General features: G+C 41.0%; 1 protein-coding gene across 1 annotated transcript; it reads left to right on the forward strand.

Moving 5' to 3' along the window:
• Positions 1-1,861: 1,861 nt before the first annotated feature.
• On the forward strand, positions 1,862-13,216 carry PRSS58 (serine protease 58). Its single transcript, XM_027101686.1, has 5 exons — positions 1,862-2,199; positions 3,532-3,688; positions 5,427-5,677; positions 12,628-12,767; positions 12,851-13,216. Exons 2-5 carry the CDS (start codon positions 3,567-3,569, stop codon positions 12,995-12,997), a joined length of 660 nt encoding a protein of 219 aa, XP_026957487.1. The 5' UTR covers positions 1,862-2,199; positions 3,532-3,566; the 3' UTR covers positions 12,998-13,216.
• Positions 13,217-18,131: the final 4,915 nt, after the last annotated feature.

Raw genomic sequence — 18,131 nt, forward strand, 5'->3', positions numbered from 1 at the left:
TGATTCAATAAAATCCAGGAAGACATGATATTTCATAGCAAAAATAAGGCAATGTAAAGAGGTAATAGTCTGAGATTAGCAAAAGTTTTTTTGCTATCTCATTACAGTAACAGATAGAATTAATTTGCTTATCACTTGCTCTGAAAACTCTCAGACGGCTCTCAGCTGTCAACTTCATGGTTAGGACCTTTGATAGCTATGTAAAATAAAGCAATATTTGCATTTGGAAGTTTAGCTGCTTATGTAAATATTTTTTCACATGGGATATATAAGCTGGATAGAAGTAACTTCACTTCAGATTGGTATACTCCATAATCTGTTAGGTTTCCCATTAACGAGCAAAAATTTTCAAGGTATACTCAAGATGAATTTATCTAAGAATATTTGCTTTAATAAGACAAATAGAAGCCTCTTTTTCCCTAGAAATCTTATTTAATTCATTATTTAAATGAAAACTAGTTTAATCATTTATCTTTTATGGCAAGTAAATTTAGTGTTAAAATCAAATTTTAAAAGACCTTTAAAAAATAAAGATATTTACTATCTTGGTATGATTTTAGCCTTACTTTTAAAAGTCAAGTAAGAATGTCTGCCTTGTTGAAAAAATGCAACTAGAAAAGTCTTTATGTAGTCTTAAAAATATCCATTTTTTCTGAGTAGCTCAGTCTAATCCCTTTTTAATTTACATTCCATCTAAGCTGTGGAAACTTTCTAAACATACTCTTGCCATACGATCCAGCGATCACACTCCTTGGTATTTACTCAAAGGAGCTGAAAATGTATCTCCACACAAAAACCTGCTCATGCGTGTTGATAGCAGCTGTATTTATAATTGCCAAAACCTGGAAGCAAACAAGATGTCCATCCTATGAATTAGGTGCTAATATTCCTCCCATTTTATAAATTAGAATACTGAGGCTTAAAGGGGTTAAATGTTTTTATCAGGACAAGGCACCTAGAGAGTCCTGAAGCCAGGAATTGAACCCTACCTATAGGAGCTTGACTCCTGAGTCTATGCTCCTCACTGCTACTAATAAACATGGAAATGTTACAAAGATTTAAGGACTTACAACAATATTTGGACATAGATAAAAATGTGTCCCCAGAGGCCTGGAAAATATGGAGATCCTAAGGTTATAGTTATTTTATTTAACAAGCATTTATATAGCACTTACTATTTACCATTAGAACTTGCTGTTCTAAGCACTTTATAAATAGAAAATCTGAACAGACCAATAATGAGTAAAGAGATTGAGTCAGTAATCAAAAACCTCTCAACACAGAAAACCCCAGGACCAGACAGTAGCTGGAGAATTCTAACAAACATTCAAAGAATGAACACCAACCCTGCTCAAACTCCTCCAAAAGCTGAAGAAGGGAGAACACTTCCCAACTCATTCTACAAGGCCAGCATTACCCTGATACCAAAGCCAGAGAAAGACAACACAAGAAAACTATAGACCAATATCCATGGCTGAAACCACTATTTGTTACATATCTCGGGGCGGGGGCGCAGTCCGAAAGTTAAGGCTAACTTATAAAAAGAAGGAGTGGGGTGCATTAAAAAGAGTACTAAGTGTCAAACACAGAAACTGAACAGGTAGGGAGACTGATTTTATTCAGATTATTGCAATAAGAAGAACATCCCAGATCTGGAGATCAGAGTGCCTCAGCAGGATGCTTTCGCCTTAAGACTTCTGTAGGGAGATGTAGACAAGTTACAGGTGGGGAGATTAACAGTTGAGGTTGTTTTGCAATCAGGGGAATTCTCAGTTAGCTGAACAGGAAGTGTTTATCTCTAGTTGTAGTTAGATTGGGGCGGGGGAAAACAGTTCTAAGCTCAGCTAATCATTGATGAGAGAAAGAATGGGGAGCTGGAGGGTCCGTGTGGTTCAGGCAAAGGCGGGAAGGTCTGTGGCTGACCTTGTCACACGTCCACAAAGGAGTCATCCAAGGTCTTACGGGAGCCATGAGAGAGTGGACGGAGCCTTTTCAAACTCATATGGGGAAGGGTCATTCTTTGTGATGAGCCATTTCTCAGAATACAGAATTTCCAAGAATTTTTCACCCACTGCTGTTTTCTGGGAACACAGGGCTCAGGTAAAGTTCTACACATCAGGGAAATCTGGAAACACCGATCCGGGTCCTGACTTGGCTGTTAACTTCCACGAGGCCTACGGCATCCTCGTCACTAAAACAGTGAGGGGAGGGTGATTTGTTAAATCTATTTCATACCCCAATGTTTGAAGAGTCTCTGAGAGGGGCAGAGGGACTCTTGAGGAAAAGGGAGATGGCAAGTGAGGGCAGGGAGAGAGGTTCACAGTCACAAAGGGAGGAGAGGACAACAAAGAAAGACTGTGTCACAGAGAGGGGAGGAGAATGTCAGCAGGTACTCCTGAGATTTTTAGGGTCAGAGAAGAGGCACCAGGGGCTGGGCTTGGTCTGCCCCTTTCCCTTTCACCCACATCAGAGACAGATCTCAGGTGTGCCTTATGTAACTGGATTTTGATCAGGGCTCGTTTGAAGACATCTGTAAAAGCCTTGCTTCTCCCCTACCCGCCAACTTAATATTTTCTCTCCCCCCCACCCGCTGTTCTTGCCAAGGACGCTTGGACTAAAGATTGAGACAGCTGACAGCCTGATCTGACTTGTCTGCTCCTGGCGAGATCCCAGCCTGCCATGAAGTGCTATCTCATCTTTGCACTCATGAGCGCAGCTGGTGAGTCTGGGGTCTTGTTGCTGCTTAGGCAGAGATGCGGTGGTGTGTGGGAGGGTCAGAGAGGGAGGTAGCTAGCCACAACTGAAGAGAGAGGAGTTGGTGGGCATTTCCTTCAAGTAACTGTTGATGCAAACGAAAGGAACCACGCTCGATGCACAGCTCACCCCACCAGCAGTCTCTCTGAGCTTCTCCGGTGCCTGTGAGCATGTTAGGATACGTCACTAGAAGTCCCCTGCACTCTCCCAGGACTCTTGAGTGTGTGATTTCCTAGACTGCCGAGTCTCCTGGACAGACACCAGAAAAGCACATCTTCCCTTTCTCTGGGCAGATGGACTTTGGAGGAGTGAGTGCCCGAAAGGAAGGGGGGCTGGGTCAGGGGCTCTGAGAGCCTCGTGGCCCTATCCCAAGCTTTTCCATTCCTTTCACCACCAAAGTCAGGCAGTATTTAACTTTTTCCTTTCATTCCTGGCAAAAGTTAATTTAAACTATTATTTTTAAAGTAGTAAGTCTTTTTTTTTCATTTTTATAATACACAGCACTGCCCATCAGGGTTTTTGATCAGCCTCAGATAAGCCTTTGCATTAGTTTCATAGAACTTTAATATACCTCCATCTCAAGCAAAGACATGTGTCAGTTTTCTTCATGTGTAGAGCTCAGGTGACATGCATGATTGCCCTTTGATTTAAAAGAATATTTTAAAATAACTTGAAGACCTTGACATTGTCCTTGAAAACCTTAAGGTGGCAAAAACTAGTCAACTCTCACCTCTCGCCCTGTCTCTCCTTCTACCTGTGACCCCACTGATTCTTTAGGAGTCATTCCTGCCCAAGATTCTAACACTGAGAAGATGAACGTAGCAGAAGATTTTACTATTCCTTACATGGTCTATCTTCAGTCCTTCCCAGAACCCTGTGTGGGGTCTCTCATTCACCCTGAGTGGCTACTGACCACTGCTCACTGCCCCTTACCGTAAGTATCCGTTTGCTCTTGGGAGCCATGAGGGTTCTATTCGAACAAAATCAGGTCTGATGAGGCATCCCAGCAAGTTCTAATGGCATCCTAGGGAATTAGAAGCCCCAGGAAGAGAGAGGGACGTCTTCCCAACGGGGAAAATAATACACACTTGGGTGGTTTAGGAGGAGATGAAGAGGAAGCTGTCAGAAGACTCTTTCTCACAGAGAGTAAATAATATTCATTCATTCAACATACTTATTGAACATTTACTGTATTCTAGGGACTGCTTAATGCACTGAAAAAACAGCAAGGGAACAAGACAGAAATTCATTTTCCCTCATGGAGCTCACATTCTGATAGAGAAAGTAAGCCCAAACAAATACATGTCCCCAAATAAAACATTAAAAAGAGTGCCAAGCTGAAAAATACAGGAATAAAGCAAGATATCTACTTTGCTTAGGGTGATCATGTCAGGCCTAGTTGAAGAGATGAGACCAACAGGAAGAGGGGGATGTAACCAAGTGAATAAATCCTGGGGGAAATTCCTGGCAGAGGGAATAGTGTACAGAGTCTCTGAAGCAGTAAAGATAATTGAGTGTTTGCCAAACTGAGAGACCAGTGCTGAGTGAGTGTAATGAGTAGGGGTGGGTGTTCACAGGCTGAGGTCCAAGTGTTAGCAGAAGCCATGCGATGCAGGTAACAGGAGAAGGGCAAAGGAGCTCTGCACGAGATGATGCTGTCCCTTACAAACCTCAGTGTCTCTGCTGTGTGTGAGAAACTGTTGTATGATTGGGACCTAGCCAGAGTTTCAGGAGTATATAAGGGTCATTTCTAACTCAGAACTCTTAGCCATCTGGTTGTTCAAGACAGTTTACTCAGACCCAGATTGAAGCCGTGCTCTGTGTGTTAATGAGAAATACAAAGGAAATAAAGACAGTTCATCCCCTCCAAGAACTGGAGCTGGTGAACTGGATGTTCTTCTCTCAGCCAGGCCTAATGCATGAACTGTTTCTGGTAGGCAGTGGCTCCTGTGCCTGTTACGTGACTGGACTCCTGACACTGGAAGCCTGTGGGTTTTTAATTTGTCCAGGAAATGTAATGGAAGATGGTAAATGGGAGTCCTGATAGACTACTAAGAGTCTTGTGAATCTATAATGAGTGTAGGCAGCACATGGTAAATACAATGATATGGGCCCAAGAGGAGCTGGGAAGGGCCTAAGAATATCCAGAAACAAAGGGTACAATACGCTTTGCTCAAGAGTTGCTTGAGACAGTGTAGCGCAGGCAACGACCTCTGCAATGATGCATTGTGGTGCCATCTCTGTTACCTCTTCATTCAGATCATCCATCATCACCATCACCACCATCACCACCATCATCACCATCATCACCATCACCACCATCATCACCACCATCATCACCATCATCACCATCATCACCATCACCACCATCACCACCATCATCACCATCACCACCATCACCACCATCATCACCATCATCACAACTAGATTGCACTGAGTATGTTCTAGGTGGCAGATACCATGTCAGGTTTTATGTCTATACATTGAGTCTAACACAACAGTCCTATAAACTATTATTATTACTATTTTACAGACCAAGGCCGGTCACTTGAGTTCTCAGGTCTAAGAGATAAAATTAAGAGGATTGGAGGAGGTCACCTCTAACACTTCTTGCAATTCTGACGTTCTGTGACCCTGTTCTCTTCCAACTGCCTGCCTTCTTTCTTCCATAGTGTTAAAATCCGATTGGGAGTTTATCAACCCAACATCAAAAATAAGAAAGAGCAGGTGCGGAATTACTCAATGGTGGTGCCCCACCCTGAATTCAACGCAGGATCTCTGAACAATGACTTGGTGATGATAAAACTGTCTAAGGCTGCTGCACTCAACAACCAAGTGGGAACCATAGCCATAGCCATGGAACCCTTACCAGTTAATAATTCCTGCTTTATCCCAACCTGGACCTGGAGTAAATATAAAAACCGTAAGTGTTTTTTGACTCTGTGTTCTTCATCCTGAGAAGGTTTTGGCGCTGGGGAACATGTGGACAGATATACCTGAAGGAAATAGCTGCTATGAGGTAATGCTCTTGACCCTAGAGGGATTACTGCAGGGCCTTACACTACCATTATACTCTCTTTCAGTATTACCAAAGGATGCTGGAACCACCACTTGATATCTGAAATGAACTGATAAAGCTAAATTTATTGCTTATTATAGAAGAGCAATGCTGAGCAGACAACAGTCTCAAGGAGCAGAGTACTAGGCTTATATGGGGTTTGTGGGAAGCTTTCCGTACAGGGTGTAGAAGACTTTCAGGGGCTTAAGAAAATTGACGTCATCTGTAGAGGCGTGGTTACCCGGGTGAGATTGTTGTTGATTGGTTGGCACTCAGCATGTTTATTGGAGGCGAGTCTGATTTGCTGACTTTAAAAAGTGGCATTGATTGATTGGCTTGCCAAAGCCTGTTCACTGAGGCAAATTGTCATGGGTGTTAATCAGGTTTAAACCCTTCTCTGGTAGTTACAGAACAATTCATATGTTCTGTAAAAATAAAAAGTGGGAGACTGGGGCTTCCCTGGTGGCGCAGTGGTTAAGAGTCCGCCTGCCGATGCAGGGGACATGGGTTCGTGCCCCGGTCCAGGAAGATCCCACATGCCGCGGAGCAGCTGGGCCCGTGAGCCATGGCCGCTGAGCCTGCGCGTCCGGAGCCTGTGCTCCGCAACGGGAGAGGCCACAACAGTGAGAGGCCCGCGTACCAAAAAAAAAAAAAAAAAAAAAAAAAGTGGGAGACTTCTGTCTATCAGTCTGTTTCATGAAAACAAAAGTAGAAAGTGGGAGCTTTTGTATTCTCAGTATTTGGCAACTTCATTTTCAATTTAGAAGCAACATTCCAGGGAATCTAAGTGAACATATTTTCTGAACAAATTGAAGATTTTAAGTCTTATTCAAAGTAACTGTATCACATTTTACAAAGTAATTCATTACACAGCATTTGAAAACAAAATAAAACTACATAAATGTTTTATCCCATAGGCTCTGCATGTCAGAATCATAGTGACAAACCAATTCTACAAGCTCTCTGGTGCCAGCCTCCCAATATGTATTGAGTTCATTATTTCAAGTAACTAGGTTACTTTCACCTAGCTTGTTCTATGTATTTCAGTTCAATTTCCACAAAAACTTAAAACAACATAACTCATCTTGTTCTTTTCTGACTTGACATTTTCTGGTCTAATCTGCTTTAAGACGTTAGATTGGATATATATCAGAAAAATCCTTCTCTGTAAGTAACACTAGGCTTAGCCTGAGCAATCTCTGGTTAATTTTTTGTTTCCTTCCTCCTTGTTACTCTCTACCAGAGATTAAAATTATATAATGCCTTGGTTAGACTCCTTGCATCCTGAGGTTAACAGTATAGTAACAATTGCTATTAGTGAGATGGGCAATATTACTTCTTAGGGGAAAATATATATGTATATTTATACATATACACTCACATACACTTATAAATAATCCATTTATAAATTATCTCACTAAAAAAGCATGTTTAGACACATTAAAAATAGTTTTCTACCTTTATGATTAAATGTAAAGATGATGAAGTAGGTGCCAAAAATGAAGGTTTCTTGGGGACAATGGCTTTGTGTCTCTCTCTTCTCACAATCATTCATAATTTTCCTGTGGGTTTTTCAAGCTTTCTAAGTTATGCACGCTAGAGAGAGAATTATAGATCTGATGATATCTGACGTAAGGCTCACATAATGCTCTGAATCCACTGCTCTGACACAGAGATACTGAACAGGGGACTCTAAGAAGGATGGAATGTCTGATACCTGCCATAAATATTCTCGGGTATTAATGTATTCACAAAATAGAGGCTGATCACAAGAGTATATGTGATAAGGAGAGTAACCCTGGCCTTCATTTCTCTTCCCCACAGTTCGTGACCCTGACAAGCTGACTTGGATAAACCAATATACTCTCCCCCACGATGAGTGCCAGAATATGCAGGATGAAAGAATGGCAATAAACATCATGTGTGTGGGACAACCTCTAAAGAACTTATCTGAAAATAAGGTATCTTTCCCTTCCCCAGACAGGAAGATAGCAAGGGGTCCATGACAAGGAGAGGTGCCCATGGGAAACCAAATGGTGCCCAACAAGGAGGCCTGGAGCCCTTCTACTCTTTCTCCTCAGTCTCTGGATTTCTGATCAATTCCCCTGCCTTCCTTTAACAGTGGGAGAGATTCGGGGCGGGGGGGGGGGGGAGAGCCATTTGTCCTTTCTCCTCCTACTTGCTCTCAGTTTGGTCAAATTCAAACCAAGAGAGGTGAGCCCTGTGTGGATGTGAAGAGAGCTTTGTCACCTCTCAAGAAAAATGATTCCAGGCCGTGAGATGCTTCTGCTACTATAATGTGCCACTTCTTGCAATTAATTCTTGTTCCATGAGGACCAAGCACTATTGATCTCCTGTTCCCTCTCTCTGGCAGGAAGTCTCAGCAGCTCCAGCCGTCTGCGGTGGGAGGTTGCATGGCATCTTGACTTGGGCAAAAGGAAGTGTCACCCTGGGAAGTGAAGGATTCTTCACAGCAGTTAATCCTTATGCAAGATGGATCATAAACACCATTGAAAGCTACTGAGGCTCCTCTGTCCCTCCATCCCTTCAGTGCAGTAGCTTCTTGATTTCTACACTGGATCCACAGCTCTATCTTTCCTGTTCTTGAACAGAATTAATTAAAAACAAAAATGACACTAAAAACTTAGGCTGTGGCCCCTGATCTCTTTATCACATAAACTGTAAACATGATGAGAAATTTAGCAACATCCTCACCATTTGTTCATTCAAAAATTATTGAGGGCTTCCCTGGTGGCGCAGTGGTTGAGAGTCCACCTGCCGATGCAGGGGACACGGGTTCGTGCCCCAGTCCGGGAAGATCCCACATGCCGCGGAGCGGCTGGGCCCGTGAGCCATGGCTGCCGAGCCTGTGCGTCCGGAGCCTGTGCTCTGCAATGGGAGAGGCCACAACAGTGAGAGGACCGCATACCACAAAAAACAAAAAACAAAAACTAAAAATAGAACTACCATACGACCCAGCAATCCCACTACTGGGCATATACCCTGAGAAAACCATAATTCAAAAAGAGTCATGTACCACAATGTTCATTGCAACTCTATTTACAATATCCAGGACATGGAAGCAACTTAAGTGTCCATCGACAGATGAATGGATAAAGAAGATGTGGCACATATATACAATGGAATATTACTCAGCCATAAAAAGAAATGAAATTGAGTTATTTGTAGTGAGGTGGATGGACCTAGAGTCTGTCATACAGAGTGAAGTAAGTCAGAAAGAGAAAAACAAATACCGTATGCTAACACATATATATGGAATCTACAAAAAAAAAAAAATGGTCATGAAGAACCTAGGGGCAAGATGGGAATAAAGACGCAGACCTACTAGAGAATGGACTTGAGGACACGGGGAGGGGGAAGGGTAAGCTTGGACGAAATGAGAGAGTGGCATGGACATATATACACTACCAAATGTAAAATAGATAGCTAGTGGGAAGCAGCCACATAGCACAGGGAGATCAGCTCAGTGCTTTGTGACCACCTAGAGGGGTGGGATAGGGAGGGTGGGAGGGAGAGAGACACAAGAGGGAAGAGATATGGGGATATATGTATATGTATAACTGATTCACTTTGTTATAAAGCAGAAACTAACACACCATTGTAAAGCAATTATATTCCAATAAAGATGTTAAAAAAAAAAGATCTATTCTCTTAGAAAATTTCAAGTACACCATACAACAATATTAACTCTAGTCACCATGCTTTACATTAAACCTCCAGAACTTACTCATCTTACAACTGAAAGTTTGTATCCCTTCATCAACATACCCCTATATCCTCCACCCCCTAGTCCTTGGTAACCAGCATTCTACTGTCTGTTTCTATACATTTGGCATTTTTAGATTTCACATTTAAGTGAGATAGTATTTGTCTTACTGTTTCTGGCTTATATCACCCAGTATAACATCCTCTAAAACAAGAAAAACGGAGCTGGAGGAATCAGGCTCCCTGATTTCAGACTACACTACAAAGCTATAGTCATCAAAAAAGTATGATACTGGCACAAAAACAGAAACATAGATCAATAGAACAGGACAGAGAGTCCAGAGATAAACCCACACACCTATGGTCAACTAATCTATGACAAAGGAGGCAAGAATATACAACGGAGAAAAGACAGTCTCTTCAATAAGTGGTGCTGGACAGCTACATGTGAAAGAATGAAATTAGAACACTCCCTAACACCATACACAAAAATAAACTTAAAATGGATTAAATACCTAAATGTAAGACCGGATACTATAAACCTCTTTGAGGAAAACACAGGCAGAACACTCTAGGACATAAATCGAAGCAAGATCTTTTTTGATCTACCTCCTAGAGTAATGAAAATAAAAACAAAAAGAAACAAATGGGACCTAATTAAACTTAAAAGCTTTTGCACAGCAAAGGAAACCATAAACAAAACAAAATACATTATCTCAGTATGGGAGAAAATATTTGCAAACGAAGCGACTGATGAGGGAATAATCTCCAAAATATACAAACAGCTCATGCAGCTCAATAACATAAAAACAAACAACCCAATTGAAAAATGGGTGTAAGATCTAAATAGACATTTCTCCAAAGAAGACATACAGATGGCCAAAAAGCATATGAAAAGATGCTCAACGTCACTAATTATTAGAGAAATACAAATAAAAACTACGATGAGGTATCACCTCACACTGGTCAGAATAGCCATCATCCAAGAATCTACAAACAATAAAGGCTGGAGAGGGTGTGGAGAAAATGGAACCCTTCTACACTGTTGGTGGGAATGTAAATTGGTACAGCCACTATGGAGAACAGTATGAGGTTCCTTATAAAAACTAAAAATAGAGCTACCATATGATCCAGCAATCCCCCTCCTGGGCATATACCCAGAGAAAACCATAATTCAAAAAGATACATGCACCCCAATGTTCATTGCAGAACTATTTACAATAGCCAGGACATGGAAGCAACCTAAATGTCCATAAACAGAGGAAAGGATAAAGATGTGGTACATATATACAATGGAATATTACTCAGCCATAAAGTAGAATTAAATAATGCCATTTGCAGCAACATGGATGGACCTAGAGATTGTCATACTGAGCGAAGGAAGTCAGACAGAGAAAGACAAATATATAATATCGCTTATATGTGGAACCTAAAAAAATAGTACAAATGAACTTATTTACAAAGCGGAAATAGAATCACAGATGTAGAAAACAATCTATGGTTACCGGGGGTTGGGGGGGCAGGAAGGGGGAAAGGGATAAACTGGGAGATTCGGATTGACATATACACACTATTACATATCAAATAATAAGGAGCTACTGTATAGCACAGGGAATTCTACTCAATATTCTGCAATGACCTACATGGGAAAGTAATCTAAAAAAGAGTATATATGTATATATAACTGATTCACTTTTCTGTACAGCAGAAAGTAACACGACATTGTAAATCAACTATACTCCAATAAAAAAAATGTAGAACTTCCTTGTCCTTTGAGAGACAATTTGAGTTTTGGAAATAGGCAAAGTCCTACTGTTAAGCAGTATGTTTGATTCATCTGGGTATGTCACTTGAGTCAAAAAGAGATGTAACTTACAAAAAAGTGCAGTTTATTTTGATCCGGCTCATGAGGTAGTTAAGTAAGCATTTCCAAAAAAAAATTCCCAAAAGAAATGTGGAGCTATACAATTATTGCTGGGCTGGAAAATAAGGCAAAGAATCTCAATCATTTTCTTTTAAAGAATTAATATATTATTTTCAAATAAAGACACTCAAATAAACACACACCCAACTAAAACAAACAAAATCTTAAACTAAAATACTTCCTCCTAAAGAGGAATCTTTGGCAAGAAAACTAACATTTGTGGAGGTACTACGTTGCTCTTGTTTTTCTCATTTTGTTGCAGATTGGAAACATTTTGTTATGGGTCTGCACAGTTCATAGTATGTGTGAACTACTGATATAAAGGAAATAACTTGAATTAGGAATGAAGAGACTTAGTTTCAAATCCTAGTTTTATGGGTTTAAGAAAACCACTTTTTGAGTGATTTTAAATGAAACATTAGGCTTAGAGCTCACTAAATTCCTTCAAACTCTCAGAATAGGAGAGACCTTGTTTAAGGGTACAAACTTGCAACTAGTAGATAAATAAGTTCTGGAAATCTAATACACAGTATAGTGAATATAAATAACAATATTGTATTATAATCAAACTTGCTGAGGGACTAGATCTTAATTTTTCCCACCACAAAAAAGAAATGATAATTATGTGAGGTGGTAGAGGTGAACTGTTGCCACAATGGCAATCATATTACAGTATTCAAATGTGTCAAATCAATACGCTATATACCTTAAATTTATAAAGTGTTTCTCGTCAATATATTTCAATTTAAAAAATCAGAAAGGAGACAGTGATTAATGTAAAATATGGGACAAATAAAAAGCATGGAAGCTCAAAAAGTAAAATAAAATTGAATGAATAAGATTCCAACTCAAAGGATGCTTTTTAAACCTTTGAACTGCCAGAAATGTTTTAAGTAATTTATTTCATTTCATTGCAGAAATGTCTTATATTTACATCTAACTTCCAAGAATTTAATCTCTTTTATAAGTAGATAGATACTTTGTATCATGAGAAATTGTTAATCTGATCATTTCCTATGGTCTTAGTGGTCATAGCTGTGATTTCTCTCAGTGTTTGAACTCTTCCTTTCTACCAGGAGATGAAATGTGATGAAAAAGAGGGAAAGGAAAAAAGAAAGTTTGGTATCTCATAACTCTTCAAGTTCTATTTCTTTCTTTCGTCTAGACAAGGACCCCGACTCACTGCAGAATGTCAATAACTCTGTAATCTCCAAGACTGAGTGCCGCGAAGCCTATAAAACCTACAACATCAGAGATAGTATGATGTGCGTGGGCATCGTGCCAGGAAGGAGACTACCCTGCAAGGTAATGTACTCTCAATGTCTTAATTTTCCCATTTTATTGTGTCCTTTGCCAGAAAGATAACCCAGTTTCCTTTTCCCTGGCAGGAAGTCACAGCTGCCCCTGCCCTGTGCCATGGGGTACAGGGAATCCTGACTTTTGTAGATGGATGTGTTTTGAGAGCCGATGTTGGCATCTATACCAGAATCATTAACTACATACCCTGGATTGAAAATACCGTCCCGAACAACTGAGCTCTCATGATGGGAATTCTAGACCATATGACACCACCTGTCCCCAAGTCCAGCCTCAGAATTAAATCTAATCAGTGTCCTGAGTTGCATCGCACATACCTGTCTCACTCCTGCCCCACAGAGTGGGTGACTGGTACCTACCTGTACTGTGATTATACATGGCAGCCCTCCCTCCTCACCTAATGATGATGATGGCAAACTACACACCCCTTAGGCAGTTGGAATTTATGGAGTGGCAATTGTGTCCTCTCTAACGAATCGACCATTGACTTATTGAAAAAAAAAAGGCCACTCGATTGCCATCTTGGACGACAAAACCCCTACTACTTGCACAGAACTCAATAGCACGTGCTTTTGGCAAGTTACACACGGCAAACGGGAGTCTGAGAAGGATGGCGCTACACAGAAGTCACAGGGAAGGGAGAAGGTCTAAGGAGGGGGGCTGTTGGAGGAATGGCGCTTGGTTTCTCCCTGCCCACACAACTCTCAGCACCAGACAGAGACTCTGGACATTCACTTTGCAGGATTCTCAGTAGGGACTTGCGCTCTGAGAGGTTAATACAAAAGTTAACCGGGGCTTAAGACATAGCAGATGAACAGGGAGTCCAGGATGGATTTTGCCAGTATACCTGCACGTGGGCTCTTTCTATTATGCCAGCTGCCCCGGGAACTGCATTCTCCCCCAGTTATCACTCTTGCCTTTTTCTTCCTTCCTTTTCTTTTCATTTCACCTCTGCAGCTCCATTTACCACCTGAGAGTTTTAATTGATAGTTTTCTATGGGGAGTGGCCTTTGGTCAGTTGACTGAGGATCAAAACCACAAAAACAAAACCGAGTTCTAGAGAGTTCTGTCTGTGGCCATTACCAGTGGACTATTACACCCTTACGGTCTAGCTAGGCAAGAAGAGAACTCCTCTCAGGAAGCAGAAGTTCCAGCAGTAAATCTTGTGCTCACTAGGGTTCTAAAACCTCTAAGTCAATAAAGCCTAGCTTGTGGTGTTGAACAGCAACATTGTGTGTGGATTATTCAGTGCTATTGTGAGCACTTCACCTTCATGTATGTTATTAGTTGAATTTTTTTTTTGCTTTGGAAGAAACAGATGGTTTTTGCAGGAAAGCACCTCAGCCTCTGTAGATGTTTCCGTTTGAAATGGTGCTACAGTTTCAACAGATCATACTGATATCTTAAAAAGCCAACTGATCCCAGGTGATGAAGCAGATGGTAAGGTCACTGAATTCCATGGGCATCAGCCTACTGTCTCACTGCTACCACTGTAAGGTAACTTCCTTGGTTGGAAAGTACATTCCATTTTTGTGGAATATATAAGGGATTCAAGGATGGTGGGGCTGAGAGTGACGATGGCAAAAGAAAGAAAATCCAAATCTAGAATATGTCGGGAATTCCCTGGTGGTCCAGTAGTTAGGACAATGCATTTTCACTGCCGAGGGTGTGGGTTTGATCCCTGGTCGGGGAACTAAGATCTCACAAGCCACGTGGCACAGCCAAAAAAAAAATAGAATATGTCATGTGCAGTGAGAACAAATAGCTACTCCCTCCATGACAAAAAGGGACTCATCTCCCACCACATGGCTGGTGGGAGACCTGGGGTACCAGTGATATGTCATCATTATATTAAGGGTGAGATTGGTCACTGACACTGGCAAACTGGGTCTTTGCAAGAAGTCTCTGCATACGCTCCGTTTGGTTCCATTGCTCACTTTGTTTGTAGAGCCATTTAAAAACCACTCAGAACAATGAGGAAGGACTTCAGAATAGACCGGCTTGTCTATCTGATCGTTAAAGTCTTCTGCAGTGAGAGCATTTTGGTGAGAATTCTCATGGGACACATTTTCCTGCTCCAAGCTGACCTTGAAAAACGCTTGTACATAATTCTTCCTCAAATAACTTATCCCCTCCCCCATCTTGCTCTTTCTGAGTGCCTACCACGGCAGACCACCAGCCACTCCTAAGAAATTCAAATAAATCTTGACCTCAAGAAAGAGAACCAGATACGTTGATTGAACTTTTGTCTCCTGAGAAGAATTCAATTCTCCTTTTTCCTTCATGGCATCCCTCTGAAGGGTTTTAATATCACAACAGTACACGTGCAATTGGACCAATATATCAACCAAAGTTATGCATAATCAAGGTGAAGTCTTTTCACCCTCAGCGAACTGTTCAGGGAGAAATCTCTTTGAGGTCATAAGTGTGGATTGAGGAAAGGTTGCCCAGAGCAATTGCTTATGCAACTAGTTTGGACACTCAGTGCCTGATTTACCTCTGTTCCATTTACGTTTCTAATTGAGAATGTAATGCTACTGAGCATATCCAAGTTAATGACAAGGAGAGGAAGGTAGCCCCACCTAGAGCAAGTATCATGGTTAACAGGTGGTCGGCAGTCTGGCATTTAATCTCCACCTGACCCTAGTAGCAAACAAGAAGCTATTTCTCAAAAAGCTACGGTGACTTTGCTACCTAGTTTAGGGATCTCTGTGTTGATTTTCTTATTAGGCTTTGTCATACACTTCATCTAGGTTGCTAAAAATACTGTTAGCACTATTGGAGCTACAGAGTTTAAACCCAAGAAACAGAACCAATTGTACTTCAACTTGTGCAGGCTGGAGAATCTTTTCTGACTTAGTCTCTCCCTAAACTAGCAACTTTTTAGATCACTCATTAAATGGCTCAGAGCATGACATCCCAATGAGATATATGTTGCTCATAAAATTTAGAGACCTTCGGACATCACTCTTAATGGTAGAGAGCACAAGTTTCAACAACGCGTTCATTTCAGTGGAGGAACCAATCATACACCCACAAGCTTCACTGCAGAAGCAGGTGATTCTATTTTTACTTGTTGCGTCACCTACTCATTACCATACATCTGTTTTCCCAAGACATCTGGGAAACTTGCTACTTGCTGTCTGGTCCTATCGCCATGATATCATCAATACAGCGGACCAGTATGGTACCCTTTGAGACTGCCAAGTCCCTTAAAGATTACATTCAGGTACAGGGCCAGAGCAATCATGATTGCTCTGGAGGTGAAATATATACTGCTGTTTCTGCCAAATGAAAGCTAAAGTAATTCTGAACTTCTCAAAGACAATGTACAAAAATGCACTTGCCGTGATCATAAATGGGTAAACAGATAAAAAAATGTTGTGGTATAGCCATACAATAGAATACTTCACAGCAATATAAACGAATGAACGTTCAATACAACTATCAACATGGATAACCTCAAAATAATTAAGCTGAGTGAAATAAGCCAGACAAAATGAATACGTACAGTATGACTCCAGTTTTATCTACATGCACACAGATCTACAGTGACTGAAGGCAGTGGTCTAGTGTAGGCAAGGATGCAGAAAGTGGAGTGAGGGAGAGGTAACGCGAAGGGAAACATTTCTACGCGTGATACATATGTTCATTATCTTGGTTGTGGTGACGATTTAATCACATGTTTAACAAACCTTTCAAACTCATCAAATTGTACGTTTTAAATATATGCAGTTTATCATATGACAATTATATTTCAATAAAGCTATTAAACAACAACAACATAAATGCACTTGCTAGGTGAATAGTTGCATACCAAGAACGAAGGACTGTATTTATTTGCTCTGGTAAGGAGGCTACGTATGGAACAGTAACTATAATTGGCATTACCACCTGATTACCCAATAATCGAACACTATCATTCCCCACTACTCTTTTGACTTGGGCCAAGCTGAAGAACTGAATGGGATTATAATAGAAATTACCACCCAGCGCAGTTCAAGCCTGTGTTGGTAGTACTGATCTCGGCAATGTGCTCATGCATTAGATTTACTAAAGAAAGTTTCTGTCAACTTCCTCTTAGCGTTTTCTACAACGAAAGCCCTCCGGTCACAGGCCAGGGAGAGATTGTAATAGTTGTAGCAATTCTACCAGTTGTAGATTAAAAAGTGCACCTCCCCCAGCAACAGTACACATAGGAAATAAGGAAATAAATCCAGAGCCCCACTGAATTGCTCTAGGAAAGACTTAGGTTAAAAAAAAAAAAAATCCATGAATCGCTCAATTTTCATAAGCCCCACTCTGATCAGAGGTTGGCACGGACCATGTCTTCCCCCCACCACCAATTAGAACTCATTCAGGTTCCCTCAAAAAATTAAGCTATGTTCTTGTCCGTGGAGCACAAGTTGCCAGGCAAATAGACACTGGTCACTTTTATATAAGCTCGAAGCCTCTCAGTGTTAGAATAGAGTCCATTCTCCAGCTCCCTTCCACTCAAGGGGCGTCGAAACAGTTAATATAACTAACAGGTCTGTGAGCGAGAGAGGAGGCTGTGATACTTTCGCACACTGACTCACATCGGTCCACTGTTATCAGATCTGTTGGTGTGGTTTTTTGGTTGGTTTTTTGATTATGTAAATCAAATAAGAACTTGAACTTCCTGTCAATTTCATTCCCGGGGATCCCGTTTTTATGGAGAACCCTTGAGAGAATCCTCTTCAAGGCCCCAAAACATCATCATGTAATATCATTCATTTCCATTTTGAGTTAGAGAAGCAGGTAAAATTAATAACTTGATGTTGTCTATGTTCCTTTAGCAAGTTACATGAAAATGTAAAAGGTTCTTTAGCAGGAGATAAATGACACTGAAGGAGGAGAAAATGTGACACCTACAACGTTCTTCTTCAAGGCTTCTCTGTTCATTTGCATTTTGTGTTTTTAACAGAAAATAGGACGGAGGCTACCCCTCAGTATCCTGAAGGGCGGGATGAGTCTTCCTCATTTTAAGTTGCAGCACTGGGCATCCTGTTGTCCTATATCTAAGCCGCATTCTCTATCAGCTCCATAAGTAACATTGCTAGGAATTTCCCTCTCCATCTGCCCTACTCCTTTATCTCTCTCAATTTGTTCAGAATTTATGTAGAGAAAATAGGGGTGTCACTCCTTATAGCCTCCTCAAATGCTAACAATACGTCAGGATTGGTGATACGCCCAAAACCACCATTCTCAAGGCTGAAAAGATCCCCAAAGTGAAATGTGAATGGATAGGGTCTCACAAAAACTAGGTGAAGGTTAGGCTGGAGCTTGTTCTTGTGCACAGAAATGAACACCAGCTACTGCACTGATGAGACT

Source organism: Aethalodelphis obliquidens, unplaced genomic scaffold (genome assembly GCF_003676395.1).
Source record: "Aethalodelphis obliquidens isolate GAN/ISIS:26980383/991018 unplaced genomic scaffold, ASM367639v1 scaffold5, whole genome shotgun sequence".
NCBI classification, from domain to species: domain Eukaryota; kingdom Metazoa; phylum Chordata; class Mammalia; order Artiodactyla; family Delphinidae; genus Aethalodelphis; species Aethalodelphis obliquidens.